We start from the raw sequence: 21,626 nt of genomic DNA, 5'->3' as shown, positions 1-21,626 counted from the left end.
CTCTACTGTGGTCACATCTCCAAAATACAGCGAACATAGTATTAGCAAAATATTGGCTTACGTTTTGCAGCTTTGCCCACTAAAATCATGACCAATGTCAAAGAGTTTCAATTCTTCACAGCCATGGGGGTCAGCTTCAGAATAGAGGTACGCCTTAGGGCTATTATTGTTCTTCCTCTGATCTTATTAATGTGGACTCCTTGGCCATTTGACACCTTCTGGATCCATGAAACTTGTAGACGAAATTCCCTGGTTGAAGACACATGAAAGAGCATCAACTGCCAGGGCTATGACCTTAAAAGTCTGTCAAACATTTAACTAACCAGAGAAGTTTTTATCTGGCTCAGGAACTGAATTCAGTGCACCAATTTTGTCTACATTCATGCCTGGAACTCTGCTACAGCGGGTTGTGTGCTAGATATACAAGGTTGTATCCTTTTCCCTGTCTCTGTTTTTCCAATCTCCTAAGTGGAATCACTTTCCTAATTTAAAAGTGTGTTTTCTGACCTTAGGCTTTTAGCCCAGCTGCCAAGAGCAAATGTTGTTCTCTTGCGATACCTTTTTGGAGTGCTATACAACATCGAGCAACATTCCTCATCCAATCAGATGACAGCTTATAATTTATCCGTTTGTATAGCCCCAAGCGTTCTTTACCCACCTGATTCCAACAGCTTGGAATTGGAAGACAACTTGATAAAAAAGGTAATGAGAGCTCTCATTTTTGTCCCCCATGGGGTAGAATCCCTACTTTGACCCGGACATGTGCAGTAGTAACTCTGACAAAAGGAACTTTGTGAAGTGCACATTTTCATTAGGCCCCTGTGGAGTGGCAGAGTTCTTTATCCTACTCTGGTGGGGTCTGGGAAGGGGTGTTGTTAAACGGAAAACTCAGAGCGGTCGAGTCACTTCTTCCCGCTCCAGGAGACTAAACCTAGACTGACTAAACGAGAGAGAAAAGAGTCGTGTGATACGATAGAAAAGAACCTGGGCTTTGGAGCTTCACTAGTCAAGGTTCAACTCTCAGCCTAATCCCTGAGGGACTCGTAACCTTGGGCAAAGCCATGGTTTCCTCACTACACAATGGCGACAACAGCCAGCTCCTCCGGTCATCACTGGCACATCCTAGGTGGCTTGGGCAATATGAGCCCCCATGGCTCCAAAGACATTGGCCTTCCTCTGCCAATTGTGGCTCATCTAGAAAAGTACTCGGCTACTATTTCACCTCTGCTATGTCAACAGAAACTAGCAAGAGATTCCAGAACATCCTAATAAGATGACAGGTCTTCCCCAAGCTCACCCAGAGAGAGCCTGTATGAGGCAAAGCCATGCGTGTGAAGGGACTGAAGTTAGACAGACAGATACGTTTTCTCTCCAGCTGTGTGGGTTTTCCCTCACAACCCCACAAAAATCTCTACTTCCCAACTTTAAGATACTTCTTCATTTAAGAAATGGTTTTCTTAAGTTTTTGTTCATACTTTATAAAGTTTCATAAGATGGTATACATCAGTTACAGCTCAATAAAACTGGAAAAAAAATTTAAAAACAAAAAATAAGTAAACTTTAATAAGGTAGGCTACTTTGAAAATTATCCTAGTTTTATTTATTTTTTGATATGTATTTATTTGAGGGAAAGAGAAAGCGTGAGCGGGGCAGGGGCAGAAGAAGAGGGAGAGGGAGAGGGAGAAGCCCAAGCTGATTCCCCGCTGAGCACAGAGCCCAAAGTTGGCTCCATGTGGGGCTGGATCTCACCATCATGAGATAGTGATCTGAGCCAAAATCAAGAGTCAGATGCTCAACAGAGGGGCCCCAAAAATTATCCTAGGCTTAATGATAACCACTGATACCAAAATGTTAGCTATTAAACTAGGCCACATATTAAAACTTTAGCCTACTGATTAGCAGTATTTTAAAATGTGTACCCAAAGTACACGGAAAAGTATCACTCTTCCTAAGTTATTTCTTAGAGAATTCTGGTCTCTGTTTTTTATTTTATTATTTTTTTTAAGATTATATTTATTTTCTTGACAGAGGCAGACACAGCGAGAGAGGGAACACAAGCAGGGGGAGTGAGAGAGGGAGAATCAGGCTTCCCGCTGAGCAGGGAGCCCGATGTAGGGCTGATCGCAGCACCCTGGGATCATGAGCTGGGCTGAATGCAGACGCCTGACCGATTGAGCCACCCAGGTGCTCCTGGTCTCTATGTATTTTTGTCAACTGTGAATTTTTCTGGGAAATCTTTCACATTCTTTCTTAGATCCAAGGTCTATAGACATAATGTGATTTATAACTATGCCCTATGGAAAAGAGCACCCCATTTTTGTCTTTTTGTGTTACAGATTTCTCTTGTACAATTTCTCATTGAAAATTGCCTTAAAATATTTGGAGAAGACATCACTTCCCTCTTGGGAGAGAACTCAATGAGTCGTGGTAACAGCGAGCAGGCTGCAGGTACCGGGAATAATTTATTTGGCTTTAGTGAGAAGCAGACAGCAAGGCTGCCAGGGGTCATGGGAGATGCTTAGACAGAGCTGTTCTGGAGCCCAGAGCATCGCCAGGGCAAGGATTTCCATGGGCTCCTTCTCCCGAAGGCTGGCTCACAGGTCAAGGGAGGTTCCACACTGTTGTGAGACCAAAGAAAGGATAAGATGAGGTCTCTGACTTCAAGAAGGTTTCTAGTGTAGATCATAACGGAATTAGGACTCATCATGGTATGCCACAGTGTTTGGGAACTTTTTCTCACAAAATTTAAATGGGTGCTATATATATATCTATGTAGTTATATATATTACATAATTATATACTGATACTATATAAATATATAAACATAATGTATATATTTATGTATATTACATGTGCGCTGGTTGAAGCCAGAGAAAGGGGCTTTTCTTCCCCTCCCTCCTCTTTTGGCTCAGGGTCTCTTGAGGCACCACAGGATTCCAGTGCCCTTTGAAGCGGGTTGAAAAGAATTGGCATCTTTGAGAAAAAAGGACTTGACTTGATGTCAAACAACCTCTCCAGAGTGTAAATTCCTGTACCCCCATTTACCAGCTATATTATCTTTGGCCAGTTATACCAGCTCAGCATCAGTTTATTCATCTCTAAAATGTGGATAAAAATAATGTCTAAATTTTAGAATTGTTGTGTAGAATAAATAAGATGATGGATGTAATCCAAAAAAAGCCATTAATAGCACTAGGAGAAGTGCCCCTGAGACTAGATGTAGTATGATTTGAGCCTAGCTAATCAGACCTAACTGGCAGCAGTCCACCTTAGAAGGTAGACTTTCGATTCAGAACCTGGAGACACGTATCATCAATCCCTCCATATTTTTGACATTTCTTCTTTTCATGACACGTACCACATGCTTTGAGGAAAGTTTTAGGAAAATACAAGTTATCAGGAATTAAGATGAGTCTGGGGCACCTGGGTGGCTCAGTCGTTAAACATCTGCCTTCAGCTCAGGTCATGATCCTGGGGTCCTGGTACCGAGCCCCGCATCAGGCTCCCTGCTCCAAGGGAAGCCTGCTTCTCCCTCTCCCCCTCCCCTTACTTGTGTTCCCTCTCTTGCTGTCTCTCTCTCTCTGTCAAAAAATAAATAAAATCTGTAAAAAAAAAAAAAAAAGGAAAAAGAAGGTTCAACATATTAAACAACAACTACTACTACGAGTACTCTCACTTCTTCCTTAGACTCCAGCCTGAAGACTGTGAAAACCCGTTCTTTCAGAGACAGGGTGTTTTGTCGGGGTTCCAGCACTTCCCAGCACAACCAGTGCACAGCCCCACCTTCCGCAAAGCCAGGACAGCTCTTTGGAGTTTCCCTCATGGATGTGTGTGATAAAGACAACTTGTCCTTCCCAATTCTGGTAGGTCAACTCCTTTTGGTCTTCTAGAGCCCTCCTGAGAAGGGGAAACTCTGAGAGGCCAAGCGTCCTCATCCAAATCTATCCCCAAATGAAGAAGTCATTAGACAGCCCCTGGCTTTGGCTGAGAAGCTCTATAACTGTTATTTCAAAGAATAGAATCTGATTTAGGTCCTGCAGAGTCATGAGGCAAATGCAACAGGAAAAGACATTCTTCTCCATTCCACTTGGGTCTTGTTTCCACAAAGACATGCGGAGGCTTGTTCAGATCAGTCAAAATGGACTCTGTGTATGTGAGTCTCGGAGACTCCACCTCATCTTCACACTCTCCCTTCATTGCCTTGCTGAACTCACATGAGTCTCAAGTCTCCTTCAGCGGAGTCTACTCAGTCTAACAACTGCAGACATCTGACACGAGCATAGACTCATCCTCTGGCAAATAGGAATGTGTTAATCCTAGGAGAATATGTCAAACGAAAGCCACAGAGTTTGGCCTGTGTTATCTCAAACTGCTGTAGTGAATTGTCAGTGTGGACCTTCACTGAGTATTCGGTGTCTCTGCATGCACTGTACGGGATGTAGGGAACGTTCTGCTAGCTATGAAGAAATGCATCATCTTAGCTAGCATGTTACCTGCTAGCTACTTACCCCAGTTCCTTGCATCACAGCAAATTTAGGGGCTAGCTAGGATTATCATCCTCCGCACTGCCTAAACGAATCAGAAAAGCCTCAGTACAGGATGTATGTGCCCCAACGCACACAATAGTTAAGTAGCATAATAGACTTCAGATCCGTTGGATTCCCTGAGTCCAGCCCTTATTAAATTTCTACACAGCAGGGAGAGGACATGAAGATACAGCAAAAGACAATGAAAGACTCATGAGAAGGGAGGGTAATCAGAGAAGGAGAAGAGAGTTTCTGAGCCTGACTTTAAAAGAGGGAAGGAAATAGAACAAGTAGGAATGGAGTATACAGTCACTTAAAGAGAAATAAACAAATGGGAAATGAGTATTTCCTAACTAGACTTCCATACTTGCGGAAGAGCATGTATGTAAGGGAAAAATGTGAAAAGAATGGGAAAGTAGGAAACAGACGGTTATTCCGCAAAGGCCTTGAGGCAGAGAAGTTTGATTTAAAAGTGTAAACTTAGTGGAAAATCTGATTAAAAGAAGTGTTTAAAATGTTTCAGTGTATGACTGTAAAATGGATATATGGGTAGAAAGTATATAGAGAGAGACACTGAAAAAACAGCAATCTAAATTGACTTTAGTCCTTCCCGCTCTAAAACATTGTACCATTACATTCCCCTTTTCTTTCAAAACGGAGGCAAGATTGTGCTCTGCGTTTGTGGATATGAGATGCCATATACTTTTCTTTTCTTCCTACAGGGTATGCTTTCCTTTATTAATCAGAAAGGGCCACTCACAGAAGGCGTCTTCAGAAACTCAGCCAATATAAAATCCCGCAGAGTCCTAACGGAGAAACTAAATTCTGGGGTCAAAGTGAACCCGTACAGGGAATCTATTCATGTGTTCGCATCCGTCTTAAAGGTAGGGAAGGTTCTAGCATTATCCACACGTGAGTAACTGAAGCGATGATTGGTGTCCTTCATCATGACTGCTCAAGAACCATAACGGGCATAGTAGATTAATAACGTGACAAGCTGAAAAACGCTTGACAAAATCAAAATTTAAGGAAGCAACTTTAGGAGTTAAAAGCCCCATGTGTTAGAAATACTTTCTGTTTTCACCACACACAGCCATCCGCACCTTCACTCCTGAAGACTCCATGCAAAATGCTAATACTGAAATGACTACAGTCATGATAATAAATTTCAAAATACGCACTGACACAAACACACTGTTTACCGAAGCAGACATCCTGACCACCCTCCTAATGAAGGCAAACTTTCCAAAAGAAATAGAACAGGGAAAGAATTTAATCCATGCACCTTTGCACTTATGAACAGCTTTGAACAACCCTATGTTAATGTAGTACTGACTACAGTCTTAGAATCTCAATCACATTTGGTCTTCCCTTGTCCCCCATTAATGTTCGAAGATGTGATAAATAGCAAAGTCCAGAAATGACTTCGGTAACCACTCCTACACTGGGGCCATAGTGATATCCAGTAGTAATATACATATAGGCATCAGGAGACAGGAGAGGAATGAGAATACACTAGGTAGCAAGATGAGTGTTGCGCTCTGTAAGGTGCACACATGGAATCTATTTTCTAGCAAGAGTTGGTAGGTTCTTTCCTGTTTCTGTGTTATAAGCACTGACTAGGAGGAGCGTGAGCACTTGTGGGTATAGTGCTTAGACATTTCTAAAGTTTTCTCTTCCTGAAGTTGACAGATCTTGGTGGAGAATCAGACTCTGCAACCTTGGCCTTGATAATATCATGGCAAACTAACTGGACAATTGTCCTAAACTAGAAATGAATCTATCCTCAGGACCACAGTGAGTCTGCCATTAGACTCTCGACTTTTAGACAGTTAAGAAAAGGAAGAATGAAGCAATTGTGAGAGTAGCTTTCTTCCAGGGAACACACATACCCCGAATGAGAAGACCTACCTCTTGCCTAATGTGTGTGCAAGAGCCCACCTGTTTGTGTTTTGATTGTTTCAGGGCTTTTCTTGCTAGAATTAAGAGCTAGCACTGTGTCTAAAACAAGCAACATGGGTATGTGTATTTCTGTCCAAGAAGCTAATAGGATTTAGGATGGTCTATAGCCAGACCCTGTCAGTTTGTGGTACTTTGCAAAAAAAGCACACACAAAAAATAAGTTCCAGATGATAGAAGGGAGCTTTATCTTCATTTCCACCACAGGCTAAGCTCTGCTTTTATGCCTCTAAGTTTTAGGGGGAGAAAATCCAAGCATCTGCTGCTGCATGTGCAAGTCAATGGAGAGTCAGAGCCGAGCACCGTGTGGGTCACAATTTGGATATCTGTGAAGGAAGTGGGGGCTGAACTGAATTTTTTAACTACATATTTTCTCTGGAATATTTCCAATACATATTTTCTACAATATATATACATAGTTTTTTTTATCTCCCTAAGGATTTTCTTAGAAATATCCATGGAAGTATATTTTTATCTGATCTCTATGACAAATGGCTCGGTGTTATTGATCAAGGCAACGAAGAGGAGAAGATAACTGCAGCCCAGAGGTAATGATGCAATAATTACTCTACTCTGGTCACATCTCCAAAATACAGCCAACATACTATCAGGAAAACATTGGCTTACGTTTTGCAGCTTTGCCCACTATAATCATGACCAATGCCAAAGAGTTTCAATTCTTCACACCCATGGGGGCCAGGTTCATAATAGAGGCACACTTTAGGGCTATTATCATTCTTCTTCTGATCTTATTAATTTGGAATCCTTGGCCGTTTTACATCTTATGGGTACATGAAACTGTTAGAGGAAATCCCCTGGTCCAAGACAGATGCAAGAACATCAGTTGCCAGGGCTATGACCTTAAAGGTCTGTCAAACATTTAACTAACCAGAGAAGTTTTTATCTGGCTCATGAACTGAATTCAGTGCAACAATTTTGCATACATTCATGCCTGGAACTCTGCTACACCGGGTTGTGTGCTAGATATACAAGGATGTATCCTGTTCCCTGTCTCTGTTTTTCCAACCTCCTAAGTGGAATCACTTGCCTAATTTAAATGAGTATTTTTCTAACCTTAGGCTTTTACCCCAGCTGCCAAGAGGAAATGTTGTTCTCTTGCGATACCTTTTTGGAGTGTTATACAACATTGAGCAACCTCCCTCATCCACTCAGATGACAGCTTATAATTTATCAGTGTTTATAACCCCAAGCGTTCTTTACGCACCTGATTCTGGCACCTTAGAATTGGAAGACAACTTGATAAAACAGGTAATGAGAGCTCTCATTTTTGTCCCCCAGGGGGTAGAATCCCTACTTTGAACCGGACATGTGCAGTAGTAACTCTGACGGATGGAACTTTGTGAAGTGCACATTTTCATTAGGCCCCTGTGGAGTGGCAGAGTTCTTTATCCTACTCTGGCGGGGTCTGGGAAGGGCTGTCGTTAAACGGGAAACTCGGAGCAGTCGAGTCACTTCTTCCCCCTCCAGGAGACTAAACACTAGAGTGACTAAACGAGAGAGAGAAGAGTCGTGTGATACGATAGAAAGGAACGTGGGCTTTGGAGCTTCACTAGTCAAGGTTCAACTCTCAGCCTAATCCCTGAGGGACTCGTAACCTTGGGCAAAGCCATGGTTTCCTCACTACACAATGGCGACAACAGCCAGCTCCTCTGGTCATGACAGGCATATCCTGGGTGGCTTGGGCAATATGAGCCCCCATGGCTCCAAACACAATGGCCTTCCTCTGCCAATAGTGGCTCTCTAGAAAAGTACTTGGCTACTATTTCACCTCTGCTACATCTTATGGAAACTAGCAAAAGATTCCACACCATCCTAACAAGATGACAGGTCTTCCCCAAGCTCACGCAGAGAGAGCCAGCATGAGGCAAACCAATGTGTGAGAAGGGACTGAAGTTAGACAGACAGATACATTTTCTCTCCAGCTGTGTGGGTTTTCCCTCACAACCCCACCAAAATCTCTGCTTCTCAACTTTAAGATTCTTCTTCATTTAGGAAATGGTTTTCTTAAGTTTTTGTTCATACTTTATAAAGTTTCATAAGATGTTATACATCAGTTACAGCTCAATAAAACTGGAAACAAAATTTAAAAACAAAAAACAGGTAAACTTTAATAAGGTAGGCTACTTTGAATATTATCCTAGTTTTATTTATTTTTGGATATGTATTTCTTTGAGAGAGGGAAAGAGAGCGTGAGTGGGGCAGGGGCAGAAGAAGAGGGAGAGGGAGAAGACCAAGCCGATTCCCTGCTGAGCCCAGAGCCGAAAGTTGGCTCCATGTGGGGCTGGATCTCACCACCATGAGATTGTGATCTGCGCCGAAATCAAGAGTCCGACGCTCAACTGAGGGGCCCCGAAATTTATCCTAGGCTTAAAGATGTAACCACTGATCCCAAAATGTTAGCTATGAAACTAGGCCACGCATTATAACTTTAGCCCACGGATGAGCAGTATTTCAAAATGTGTACCCAAAGTACACGGGAAAGCATCAGTCATTCTAAGTTATTTCCTAGACAACTCTGGTCTCTATGTTTTTGGTTTTTTTTTTTTAAGATTTGATTTATTTACTTGACAGAGAGGGAACACAAGCAGGGAGAGTGGGAGAGGAAGAAGCAGGCTTCCCGCTGAGCAGGGAGCCAGATATAGGGTTGATCCCAGCACCCTGGGATCTTGACCTGAGCCGAAGGGAGATGCGTAACTGACTGAGCCACCCAGGTGCCCCTGGTTTCTACGTATTTTTATCAACTCTGAATTTTTCTGACAAGTCCTTCCCGTTTTTCCTTAGATCCAAGGTCTATATACATAATGTGTTTAAAACTATGGCCTATGGAAAAGAACACCTCATTTTTGTCTTTTTGTGTTACAGATTTCTCTTGTACAATTTCTCCTTGAAAATTGCCTCAGGATATTTGGAGAAGACATCACTTCCCTCTTGGGAGAGAACTCAATGAGTCGTGGTAACAGTGAGAAGGCTGCAGGTACCGGGAGTAATTTAATTGGCTTTAGTGAGAAGCAGACAGCAAGGCTGCCAAGGGTCATGGGAGATGCATAGACAGTGCTGTTCTGGAGCCCAGCGCATTGCCAGGGCAATGATTTCCATGTGCTCCTTCTTCCAAAGGCTGGCTCAACAGGTCAAAGGAGGTTCCACACTGTTGTCAGACCAAAGAAAGGATAAGATGAGGTCTCTGACTTCAACAAGTTTCTAGTGTAGATCATAAAGGCATTAGGACTCATCATGGTATGCTACAGTGTTTGGGATTTTTTTCTAACAAAATTCTAAAAGGGTGCTATACATATACATACATATATATTTATATATATATGTATATATGTAATAATGAATCAGAAAAGCCTCAGTACAGGATGTATGTATATGTATGTATATATTTGTATATATATGTATATATATATATGTAAAACACATCATACATGTGTATGTAGTTATATATAATATATAATTAGATACTTATAGTATATAAATATATTATCATAATATATATATTTATGTACATTAGAAGTACTCTGGTTGAAGCCAGAGAAGGGGCCTTTCTTCCCCTCCGTCCTCTTTTGGCTCAGGGGCTCTTGAGGCACCACAGGATTCCAGTGCCCTTTGAAATGGGTTAAAAAGAACTGTCATCATTGAGAAAAAAGGACTTGACTTGATGTCAAACTACCTCTCCAGAGTGTAAATTCCTGTGCCCGCATTTACCAGCTATATTATCTTTGGCCAGTTATACCAGCTCAGCATCAGTTAATTCATCTCTAAATATGGATAAAAATAATGTCTAAATCTTAGAATTGTTGTGTAGAATAAATAAGATGATGGATGTAATCCCAAAAAAACCATTAATAAGACTAGGAGAAGTGCCCCTGAGACTAGAGCTAGTATGTTTTGAGCCTAGCTAATAACAGCTGTCAGCAGTCCACCTTGGAAGGTAGACTTTCGATTCAGAACCTGGAGACACGTATCATCAATCCCTCCATATTTCTGACATTTCTTGGTTTTATGATGCTTACCACATTGCTTTGAGGAAATCTTTAGGAAAATACAAGTCATCAGGAATTAAGATGAGTCTGGGGCACCTGGGTGGCTCAGTCGTTAAGCAACTGCCTTCAGCTCAGGTCATGATGCCGGGGTCCTGGGATCGAGCCCCGCATCGGGCTCCCTGCTCTGAGGGAAGCCTGCTTCTCCCTCTCCCCGTCCCCCTGCTTGTGTTCCCTCTCTCGCTGTCTCTCTCCCTCTGTCAAAATATAAATAAAATCTGTAAAAAAAAAAAAAAAAAAAAGGAAGAAGTTTCAGCGTATTAAAAAACTACTACTACTAGTACTCTCTCTTCTTCCTTAGACTCCAGCAAGAAAACTGTGACAAGCCGTTCTTTCAGAGACAGGGCCTTTTGGTGGGGCTCCAGCACTTGCCAGCAGAACCAGTGCACAGCCCCACATTCTGCAAAGCCAGGACAGCTCTTTGGAGTTTCCCTCATGGTTGTGTGTTATAAAGACAACCTGGCCTTCCCAATTCTGGTAGGTCATCTCATTTTGGTCTTCTATAGCTCTTCTGAGGTGGGGAAACTCTGAGAGGCCACGTGTCCTCATCCAAATCTATCCCCAAATGGAGAAGTCATGAAACAGCCCCTGGCTTTGGCTCAGAAGCTCTATTACTGTTATTTCAAGGAACAGAATCTGACTTAGGTCCTGCAGAGTCATGAGGCAAATACAACAGGAAAAGACATTCTTCTCCATTCCACGTGGGTCTTGTTTCCACAAAGACATGCGGAGGCTTGTTCAGATCAGTCAAAATGGACTCTGTGTATGTGAGTCTCGGAGACTCCACCTCATCTTCACACTCTCCCTTCATTGCCTTGCTGAACTCACATGAGTCTCAAGTCTCCTTCAGCGGAGTCTACTCAGTCTAACAACTGCAAACATCTGACATGAGCATAGACTCATCCTCTGGCAAATAGGAATCTGTTTATCCTAACAGAATATGTCCAATGAAAGCCACAGAGTTTGGCCTGTGTTATCTCAAACTGCTGTAATGAATTGTCAGTGTGGACATTCACTGAGTATTTGGTGTCTCTGCAAGCACTGTAGGTATGTAGGGAACGTTTTGCTAGCTATGAAGAAATGTATCATATTAGCTACTTTGTTACCTGCTAGCTACTACCCCAGGTCCTTGCATCACAGCAAATTTAGGGGCTAGCTAGGATTATCATCCTCCGCACTGCCTAACCGAATCAGAAAAGCCTCAGTACAGGATGTATGTGCCCCAGCTCACACAATAGATAAGTAGCATAATAGACTTCAGATCCGTTGGATTCCCTGAGTCCAGCCCTTATAAAGATTCTACACAGCAGAGAGAGGACATGAAGATACAGCAAAAGACAATGAAAGACTCATGAGAAGGCAGGGTAATCAGAGAAGGACAAGAGAATTTTTTAGCCTGACTTTAAAAGAGGGAACGAAATAGAACAAGTACGAATGGAGTATACAGTCACTTAAAGAGAAATAAAAAAAGGGAAAAGAGTATGTCCTAAATAGACTTCCATACTTGCGGAAGAGCATCTACGTAAGGGAATAATGAGAAAAGAATGGTAAAGTAGGAAACAGACGGTGATTCCGCAAAGGCCTTGAAGCAGAGAAGTTTGATTTAAAAGTGGAAACTCAATGGAAAGGAAAATCTGATTAAAAGAAGTGTTTAAAATGTTTCAATGTATGACTGTAAAATGGATATATGGGTAGAAAGTATATAGAGAGACACTGGAAAAACAACAATCTAAATTGACTTTAGTCCTTCCCACTCTAAAACAGTGTACCATTACATTCCCCTCCTCTTTCAAAACGGGCAAGCTTGTGCTCTGCGTTTGTGGATATGAGATCCCAAATACTTTTCTTTTCTTCCTACAGGGTATGCTTTCCTTTATTAATCAAAAAGAGCCATTCACAGACGGCGTCTTCAGAAACTCAGCCAATATAAAATCCTGCCATGTCCTAAAGGAGAAACTAAATTCTGGGGTCAAAGTGAACCCGTACAGCGAATCTGTTCATGTGGTTGCATCCGTCTTAAAGGTACGGAAGGTTCTAGCATTATCCCCACGTGAGTAACTGAAGCGATGATTGGTGTCCTTCATCATGACTGCTCAAGAACCATAAAAGGCATAATAGATTAAGAACCTGACAAGCTGTAAAATGCTTGACAAAATCAAAATTTAAGGAAGCTACTTTAGGAGTTAAAAGCCCCATGTGTTAGAAATACTTTCTGTTTTCACTACGCACCGCCCTCCCCACCTTCACTCCTGAAGACTCCATGCAAAATACTAATACTGAAATGACTTCTAGTCATGATAATAAATTTCAAACTACGCACCGATACATACACACAGTTTACCCATGAAAACATCCTCACCACCCTCCTAATGAAGGCAAACTTTCCAAAAGAAATAGAACAGGGAAAGAATTTAATCCATGAACCTTGGCACTTATGAACAGCTCTGAAAAACCCTATGTTAACGTAGTAATGACTACAGTCATAGAATCTCAGTCACATTTGGTCTTCCCTTGTACCCCATTAATGTTCGCAGATGGGATCAATAGCAAGGTCCAGAAATGACTTAGGTAAGTAACCACTCCTACACTGGGGCCATAGTGATATCCAGCAGTAATATACATACAGGCATCAGGAGACAGGAGAAGAATGATGATACACTAGGTAGCAAGATGAGTGTTGCCCTCTGTAAGGTGCACACATGGAATCGATTTTCTAGCAAGAGTTAGGAGGTTCTTTCCTGATTCCGTGTTATAAGCACCGACTAGGAAGAGGGTGAGCACTTGGGGGACAGTGCTTAGACATTTCTAAAGTTTTCTCTTCCTGAAGTTGACGGATCTTGGTGGAGAATCAGACTCTGCAACCTTGGCCTTGATAATATCATGGCAAACTAACTGGACAATTGGCCTAAACTAGAAATGGATCTATCCTTAGGACCACAGTGAGTCTGCCATTAGACTCTCGACTTTTAGACAGTTAAGAAAAGGAAGAATGAAGCCATTGTGAGAGTAGCTTTCTTCCAGGGAGCACACCTACCCCGAGTGAGAAGACCTAGTTCTTTCCTAATATGTCTGCAAGAGCCCACCTGTTTGTGTTTTGATTGTTTCAGTCCTTTTCTTGCTAGAATGAAGAGCTAGCACTGTGTCTAAAACAAGCAACATGGGTATGTGTATTTCTGTCCAGGAAGCTAATCGAATTTAGGATGGTCTATAGCCAGACCCTGTCAGTTTGTGGTTCTTTGCAAAAAAAAAACCACACACAAAAACTAAGTTCCAGATGATAGAAGGGAGCTTTATCTTCGTTTCCACCACAGCCTACGCTCTGCTTTTATGCCTCTAACTTTTAGCGGGAGAAAATCCAAGCACCTGCTCCTGCGTGTGCAAGTCAATTGAAAGTCAGAGCCGAGCTGTGTGTGGGTCCCAGTTTGGGTATCTGTGAAGGAAGTGGGGGCTGAACTGAATTTTTTAACTACATATTTTCTCTGGAATATTTCCAATACATATTTTCTATAGTATATATATATATATTTTTTTTTTCTTTTATATCCCTAAGGATTTTCGTAGAAATATCCAAGGAAGTATATTTTTATCTGACCTCTATGACAAATGGCTCGGTGTTATTGATCAAGGCAACAAAGAGGAGAATATAACTGCAGCCCAGAGGTAATGATGCAATAATTACTCTACTCTGGTCACATCTCCAAAATAAAGCCAACATACCATTAGGAAAACATTGGCTTACGTTTTGCAGCTTTGCCCACTATAATCATGACCAACGCCAAAGAATTTCAATTCTTCACACCCATGTGGCCCAGCTTAAGAATAGAGGCACGCTTTAGGGCTATTATTGTTCTTCTCCTGATCTTATTGTGGACTCCTTGGCCGTTTGACACCTCTGGATCCATGCAACTTGTAGACGAAATTCCCTGGTTCAAGACACATGCAAGAGCATCAACTGTCAGGGCTATGACCTTAAAAGTCTGACAAACGTTTAACTAACCAGAGAAGTGTTTTTCTGGCTCAGGAACTGAATTCAGTGCAAGAATTTTGTCTACATTCATGCCTCGAACTCTGCTAGAGCGGGTTGTGTGCTAGATATACAAGGATGTATCCTTTTCCCTGTCTGTTTTTCCAACCTCCTAAGTGGAATCACTTGCCTAATTTAAAAGTGTGTTTTTCTGACCATAGGCTTTTAGCCCAGCTGCCAAGAGCAAATGTTGTTCTCTTGCAATACCTTTTTGGAGTGCTATACAACATCGAGCAACATTCCTCATCCAATCAGATGACAGCTTATAATTTATCTGTTTGTATAGCCCCAAGCGTTCTTTACCCACCTGATTCCGACAGCTTGGAATTGGAAGACAACTTGATAAAAAAGGTAATGAGAGCTCTCATTTTTGTCCCCTGGGGGGTAGAATCCCTACTTTGACCCGGACATGTACAGTAGTAACTCTGACAGATGGAACTTTGTGAAGTGCACATTTTCATTAGGCCCCTGTGGAGTGGCAGAGTTCTTTATCCTACTCTGGTTGGGTCTGGGAAGGGGTGTTGTTAAACGGAAAACTCAGAGCGGTCGAGTCACTTCTTCCCGCTCCAGGAGACTAAACCTAGACTGACTAAATGAGAGAGAGAAGAGTCGTGTGATACGATAGAAAAGAACCTGGGCTTTGGAGCTTCACCAGTCAAGGTTTAACTCTCAGCCTAATCCCTGAGGGACTCATATCTTTGGGCAAAGCCATGGTTTCCTCACTACACAATGGCGACAACAGGCAGCTCCTCTGGTCATCACTGGCACATCCTAGGTGGCTTGGGCAATATGAGCACCCATGCCTCCAAACACATTGGCCTTCCTCTGCCAATTGTGGCTCATCTAGAAAAGTACTCGGCTACTATTTCACTTCTGCTACATCATACGGAAAGTAGCAAGAGATTCCAGAATATCCTAATAAGATAACAGGTCTTCCCCAAGCTCACCCAGAGAGAGCCAGTATGAGGCAAAGCCATGCGTGAGAAGGGACTGAAGTTACACAGACAGATACGTTTTCTCTCCAGCTCTGTAGGTTTTCCCTCACAACCCCACCAAAATCTCTCCTTCCCAACTTTAAGATGCTTCCTCATTTAAGAAATGGTTTTCTTAAGTTTTTGTTCATACTTTATTAAGTTTCATAAGATGGTATACATCAGTTACAACTCAATAAAACTGGAAACAAAATTTAAAAACAAAAAATAAGTAAACTTTAATAAGGTAGGCTACTTTGAATATTATCCTAGTTTTATTTATTTTTTGATACGTATTTATTTGAGAAAGGGAAAGAGAGAGCGTGAGCGGGGCAGGGGCAGAAGAAGAGGGAGAGGGAGAGGGAGAGGGAGAGGGAGAGGGAGAGGGAGAAGCCCAAGCCGATTCCCCGCTGAGCACGGAGCCCAAAGTTGGCTCCATGTGGGGCTGGATCTCACCACGATGACATCGTGATCTGCGCCGAAACCAAGAGTCAGACGCCCAACTGTGGAGCCCCGAAATTTATCCTAGGCTTAAAGACGTAACCGCTGATCCCAAACTGTTAGCTCTTAAACTAGGCCACGCATTATAACTTTAGCCCACGGATGAGCAGTATTTTAAAATGTATTCCCAAAGTACACGGGAAAGTATCACTCTTTCTAAGTTACTTCTGAGAGAACTCTGGTTTCTATGTGTTTTGGGGGTTTTTTGGGGTTTTTTTTAAGCTTTTATTTACTTGACTGAGAGGGACACAGCGAGAGAGAAAACACAAGCTGGGGGAGTGGGAGACGGAGAAGCAGGCTTCCCACTGTGCAGGGAGCCCGATATATGGCTGATCCCAGCACCCTGGAATTACGACCTGAGCCGAGTGCAGATGCTTAACCGACTGAGCCACCCAGGCGCCCCTGGTTTCTACATATTTTTATCAACTCTGAATTTTTCTGAGAAGTCCTTCCCATTTTTTCTTAGATCCAAGGTCTGTATACAAAATATGATTTATAACTATGCCCTATGGAAAAGAGCACCCCATTCCTGTCTTTTTGTGTTACAGATTTGTCTTGTACAATTTCTCATTGAAAATTGCCTCAGGATATTTGGAGAAGACATCACTTCCCTCTTGGGTGAGAACTCAATGAGTCATGGTAACAGCGAGAAGGCCGCAGGTACCGGGCGTAATTTAATTGGCTTTAGTGAGAAACAGACAGCAAGGTTGCCAGGGGTCATGGGAGATGCTTAGACAGAGCTGTTCTGGAGCCCAGAGCATCGCCAGGGCAAGGATTTCCATGGGCTCCTTCTTCCGAAGGCTGGCTCACAGGTCAAGGGAAGTTCCACACTGTTGTGAGACCAAAGAAAGAATAAGATGATGTCTCTGACTTCAAGAAGTTTCTAGTGTAGATCATAAGGGCATTAGGACTCATCATGGTATGGTACAGTGTTTGGGAATTTTTTCTATCAAAATTCCAAATGGGTATAACATCATACATATATATGTAGTTACATATATATAATATATAATTAGATACTTATAGTATATAAATATATAATAATATATATATTTATGTATACAAGATGTGCTCGGGTTGAAGCCAGAGCAAGGGGCCTTTCTTCCACTCCCTCCTCTTTTGGCTCAGGGGCTCTTGCGGCACCACAGGATTCCAGTGCCCTTTGAAACGGGTTCAAAAGAACTGGCATCATTGAGAAAAAAGGACTTGACTTGATGTCAAACTACCTCTCCAGAGTGTAAATTCCTCTGCCCTAATTTACCAGCTATATTATCTTTGGCCAGTTATTCCAGCTCAGCATCAGTTTATTCATCTCTAAAATGTGGATAAAAATGATGTCTCAATCTTAGAATTCTGGTAAAGACTAAATAAGATGATGGATGTAATCCCAAAAAAGCCATTAATAGGCCTAGGAGAAGTGCTCCTGAGACCAGAGGTAGTATGATTTGAGCCTAGCTAATCACAGCTACCTGGCAGCAGTCCACCTTAGAAGGTAGACTTTCGATTCAGAACCTGGAGACACGTATCATCAATCCCTCCATATTTCTGACATTTCTTGGTTTTATGATGCTTACCACATTGCTTTGAGGAAATCTTTAGAAAAATACAAGTCATCAGGAATTAAGATGAGTCTGGGGCACATGAGTTGCTCAGTCGTTAAGCGTCCAGCTTCAGCTCAGGTCATGATCCCGGGATCCTGGGATCAAGCCCCGCATCGGGCTCCCTGCTCCGAGGGAAGCCTGCTTCTCCCTCTCCCCCTCCCCCTGCTAGTGTTCCCTCTCTCGCTGTCTCTCTCTCTCTGTCAAAATATAAATAAAATCTGTAAAAAAAAAAAAGGAAAAAGAAGGTTCAGCGTATTAAACAACAACTACTACTACTAATCTCACTTCTTCCTTAGATTACGGGAAGAAGACTGTGAAAAGCCGTTATTTCAGAGCCAGGGCCTTTTGGTGGGGCACCAGAACTTTCCAGCACAATCAGTGCACATCCCCAACTTCCGCAAAGCCAGGACAGCTCTTTGGAGTTTCCCTCATGGATATGTGTTATAAAGACAAGCTGCCCTTTCCAATTCTGGTAGGTCATCTCCTTTTGGTCTTCTATAGCCCTCCTGAGGAGGGGAAACTCTGAGAGGCCACGTGTCCTCATCCAAATCTATCCCCAAATGGAGAAGTCATTAGACAGCCTCTGGCTTTGGCTGAGAAGCTCTGTTACTGTTATTTCAATGAACAGAATCTGACTTAGGTCCAGCAGAGTCATGAGGCAAATACAACAGGAAAAGACATTCTTCTCCATTCCACTTGTATCTTGTTTCCACAAAGACCCACCGAGGCCTGTTCAGATCAGTCAAAATGGACTCTGTGTATGTGAGCCTCTGAGAGTCCACCTCATCTTTACACTCTCCCTTCATTGCCTTCCTGCACTCACATGAGTCTCAAGTCTCCTTCAGCGGAGTCTACTCAGTCTAACAACTGCAAACATCTGACACGAGCATAGACTCATCCTCTGGCAAATAGGAATCTGTTAATCCTAACAGAGTATGTCAAATGAAAGCCACAGAGTTTGGCCTGTGTTATCTCAAACTGCTGTAGTGAATTCTCAGTGTGGACCTTCACTGAGTATTCAGTGTCTCTGCAAGCATTGTACGGGATGTAGGGAACAGTCTGCTAGCTATGAAGAAATGTATCATCTTAGCTAGGATGTTACCTGCTAGCTACTACCCCAGGTCCTTGCATCACAGCAAATTTAGGGGCTAGCTAGGATTATCATCCTCTGCACTGCCAAACCGAATCAGAAAAGCCTCAATACAGGATGTATGTGCCCCAGTTCACACAATAGATAAAAAGAATAATAGACTTCAGATCCGTTGGATTCCCTGAGTCCAGCCCTTATTAAGACTCTACACAGCAGAGAGAGGACATGAAGATAGAGCAAAAGACAATGAAAGACTCATGAGAAGGGAGGGTAATCAGAGAAAGAGAAGAGAGTTTCTGAGCCTGACTTTAAAAGAAGGATGGAAATAGAACAAGTAGGAAAGGAGTATACAGTCACTTAAAGAGAAATAAACAAATGGGAAATGAGTATTCCCTAAATAGCCTTCCAGACTTGGGGAAGAGCATCTATGTAAGGGAATAATGAGAAAAGAATGGTAAAGTAGGAAACAGACGGTGATTCCGCAAAGGCCTTGAAGTGGAGAAGTTTGATTTAAAAGTGGAAACTCAATGGAAAGGAAAATCTGATTAAAAGAAGTATTTAAAATGTTTCAGTGTATGACTGTAAAATGGATATTTGGGTAGAAAGTATATAGAGACACTGAAAAAAAAAACAATCTAAATTAACTTTAGTCCTTCCCGCTCTAAAACAGTGTACCATTACATTCCCCTCCGCTTTAAAAACGGAGGCAAGCTTGTGCTCTGCGTTTGTGTATATGAGATGCCATATACGTTTCTTTTCTTCCTACAGGGTATGCTTTCCTTTATTAATCAAAAAGGGCCCCTCACAGAAGGCATATTCAGAAACTCAGCCAATATAAAATCCTGCCATGTCCTAAAGGAGAAACTAAATTCTGGGGTCAAAGTGAACCCGTACAGCGAATCTGTTCATGTGGTCGCATCCGTCTTAAAGGTAGGGAAGGTTCTACCATCATCCACACACGAGTAACTGAACCTATGATTGGTGTCCTTCATCATGACTGCTCAAGAACCATAACGGGCATAATAGATTAAGAACCTGACAAGCTGAAAAACGCTTGACAAAAATAAAAATTTAAGGAAGCTACTAGAGGAGTTAAAGGCCCCATGTGTTAGAAATACTTTCTGTTTTCACTACACACCGCCCTCCCCACCTTGACTCCTGAAGACTCCATGCAAAATACTAATACTGAAATGACTACCAGTCATGATAATAAATTTCAAAATACACACCAATACATACAGACTGTTTACTCATGCAAACATCCTCACCACCCTCCTAATGAAGGCAAACTTTCCAAAAGAAATAGAACAGGGAAATAATTTAATCCATCCACCTTGGCACTTATGAACAGCTCTGAACAAACCTATGTTAACGTAGTAATGACTACAGTCTTAGAATCTCAGTCACATTTGGTCTTCCCTTGTCCCCCGTTAATGTTCGAAGATGTGATAAATAGCAAGGTCCAGAAATGACTTAGGTAACCACTCCTACGTGGGGCCATAGTGATATCCCGTAGTAATACACATATAGGCATCAGGAGACAGGAGAGAAGAATGATGATACACGAGGTAGCAAGATGAGTGTTGCGCTCTGTAAGGTGCACACATGGAATCGATTTTCTAGCAAGACTTAGGAGGTTCTTTCCTGATTCCGTGTTATAAGCACTGACTAGGAAGAGGGTGAGCACTTGTGGGGAGAGTGCTTAGACATTTCTAAAGTTTTCTCTTCCTGAAGTTGACGGATCTTGGTAGAGAATCAGACTCTGCAACCTTGGCCTTGATAATATCATGGCAAACTAACTGGACAATTGTCCTAAACTAGAAATGAATCTATCCTCAGGACCACAGTGAGTCTGCCATTAGACTCTCAACTTTTAGACAGTTAAGAAAAGGAAGAATGAAGCAATTGTGAGAGTAGCTTTCTTTTAGGGAGCACACATACCCCGAGTGAGAAGACCTAGTTCTTTCCTAATATGTGTGCAAGAGCCCACCTGTTCGTGTTTTGATTCTTTCAGGCCTTTTCTTGCTAGAATGAAGAGCTAGCACTGTGTCTAAAACAAGCAACATGGGTATGTGTATTTCTGTCCAAGAAGCTAATAGGATTTAGGATGGTCTATAGCCAGACCCTGTCAGTTTGTGGTACTTTGCAAAAAAAGCACACACAAAAAATAAGTTCCAGATGATAGAAGGGAGCTTTATCTTCATTTCCACCACAGCCTAAGCTCTGCTTTTATGCCTCTAAGTTTTAGCGGGAGAAAATCCAAGCACCTGCTCCTGCGTGTGCAAGTCAATGGAGAGTCAGAGCCGAGCTCCGTGTGGGTCGCAGTTTGGGTATCTTTGAAGGAAGTGGGGGCTGAACTGAATTTTTTAACTACATATTTTCTCTGGAATATTTCCACTACATATTTTCTATTATATATATATATATATTTTTTATCTCCCTAAGGATTTTCTTAGAAATATCAAAGGAAGCATATTTTTATCTGATCTCTATGACAAATGGCTCGGTGTTATTGATCAAGGCAACAAAGAGGAGAAGATAACTGCAGCCCAGAGGTAATGATGCACTAATTACTCTACTCTGGTCACATCTCCAAAATACAGCCAACATACTATCAGGAAAACATTGGCTTACGTTTTGCAGCTTTGCACACTGTAATCATGACCAACGCCAAAGAGTTTCAATTCTTCACGCCCATGGGGCCCAGCTTCAGAATAGAGGCATGCTTTAGGGCTATTATTGTTCTTCTCCTGATCTTATTAATGTGGACTCCTTGGCCGTTTGACCCCTTCTGGATCCATGCAACTTGTAGACGAAATTCCCTGGTTCAAGACACATGCAAGAGCATCAACTGCCAGGGCTATGACCTTAAAAGTCTGTCAAACATTTAACT

The 21,626-nt window shown here is 42.2% G+C and overlaps 2 protein-coding genes across 3 annotated transcripts in view; both read left to right on the top strand.

The window, feature by feature from the left end:
- The window catches only part of LOC135363534 (rho GTPase-activating protein 20-like), a gene marked incomplete at its 3' end in the record, with an annotated part of 41,747 nt that extends 41,051 nt beyond the window's left edge, over positions 1 to 696 (top strand). The window contains exon 12 of the mRNA XM_064584016.1: positions 513 to 696. Within this exon, the coding sequence (XP_064440086.1) occupies positions 513 to 696 (184 nt within the window). The remainder of the gene's footprint in view (positions 1 to 512) is intronic.
- Positions 697 to 2,256: 1,560 nt separating this feature from the next.
- LOC123842413 (uncharacterized) lies at positions 2,257 to 21,354 on the top strand. Of its 2 annotated transcripts, none has more exons than XM_064584831.1 (14): positions 2,257 to 2,448; positions 3,688 to 3,863; positions 5,249 to 5,410; positions 6,924 to 7,033; positions 7,565 to 7,754; positions 9,369 to 9,480; positions 10,848 to 11,023; positions 12,407 to 12,568; positions 14,097 to 14,206; positions 14,732 to 14,921; positions 16,591 to 16,660; positions 17,940 to 18,115; positions 19,502 to 19,663; positions 21,179 to 21,354. In XM_064584831.1, exons 1-14 carry the CDS (start codon positions 2,418 to 2,420, stop codon positions 21,290 to 21,292), a joined length of 1,941 nt encoding a protein of 646 aa, XP_064440901.1. In that variant the 5' UTR covers positions 2,257 to 2,417; the 3' UTR covers positions 21,293 to 21,354. The 2 variants fall into 2 exon arrangements, with proteins under 2 accessions (XP_064440901.1, XP_064440900.1); XM_064584830.1 differs by having other exon boundaries at positions 2,259 to 2,448; positions 16,591 to 16,702; positions 21,179 to 21,342.
- Positions 21,355 to 21,626: the final 272 nt, after the last annotated feature.

Source organism: Mirounga angustirostris, unplaced genomic scaffold (genome assembly GCF_029215605.1).
Source record: "Mirounga angustirostris isolate CCGP_5_RB_7025 unplaced genomic scaffold, mMirAng1.0.hap1 SCAF_2, whole genome shotgun sequence".
Taxonomy (NCBI): Eukaryota; Metazoa; Chordata; class Mammalia; order Carnivora; family Phocidae; genus Mirounga; species Mirounga angustirostris.
The sequence above is the reverse complement of the archived record's forward strand: the minus strand, read 5'-3'. Positions and strand labels throughout refer to the sequence as shown.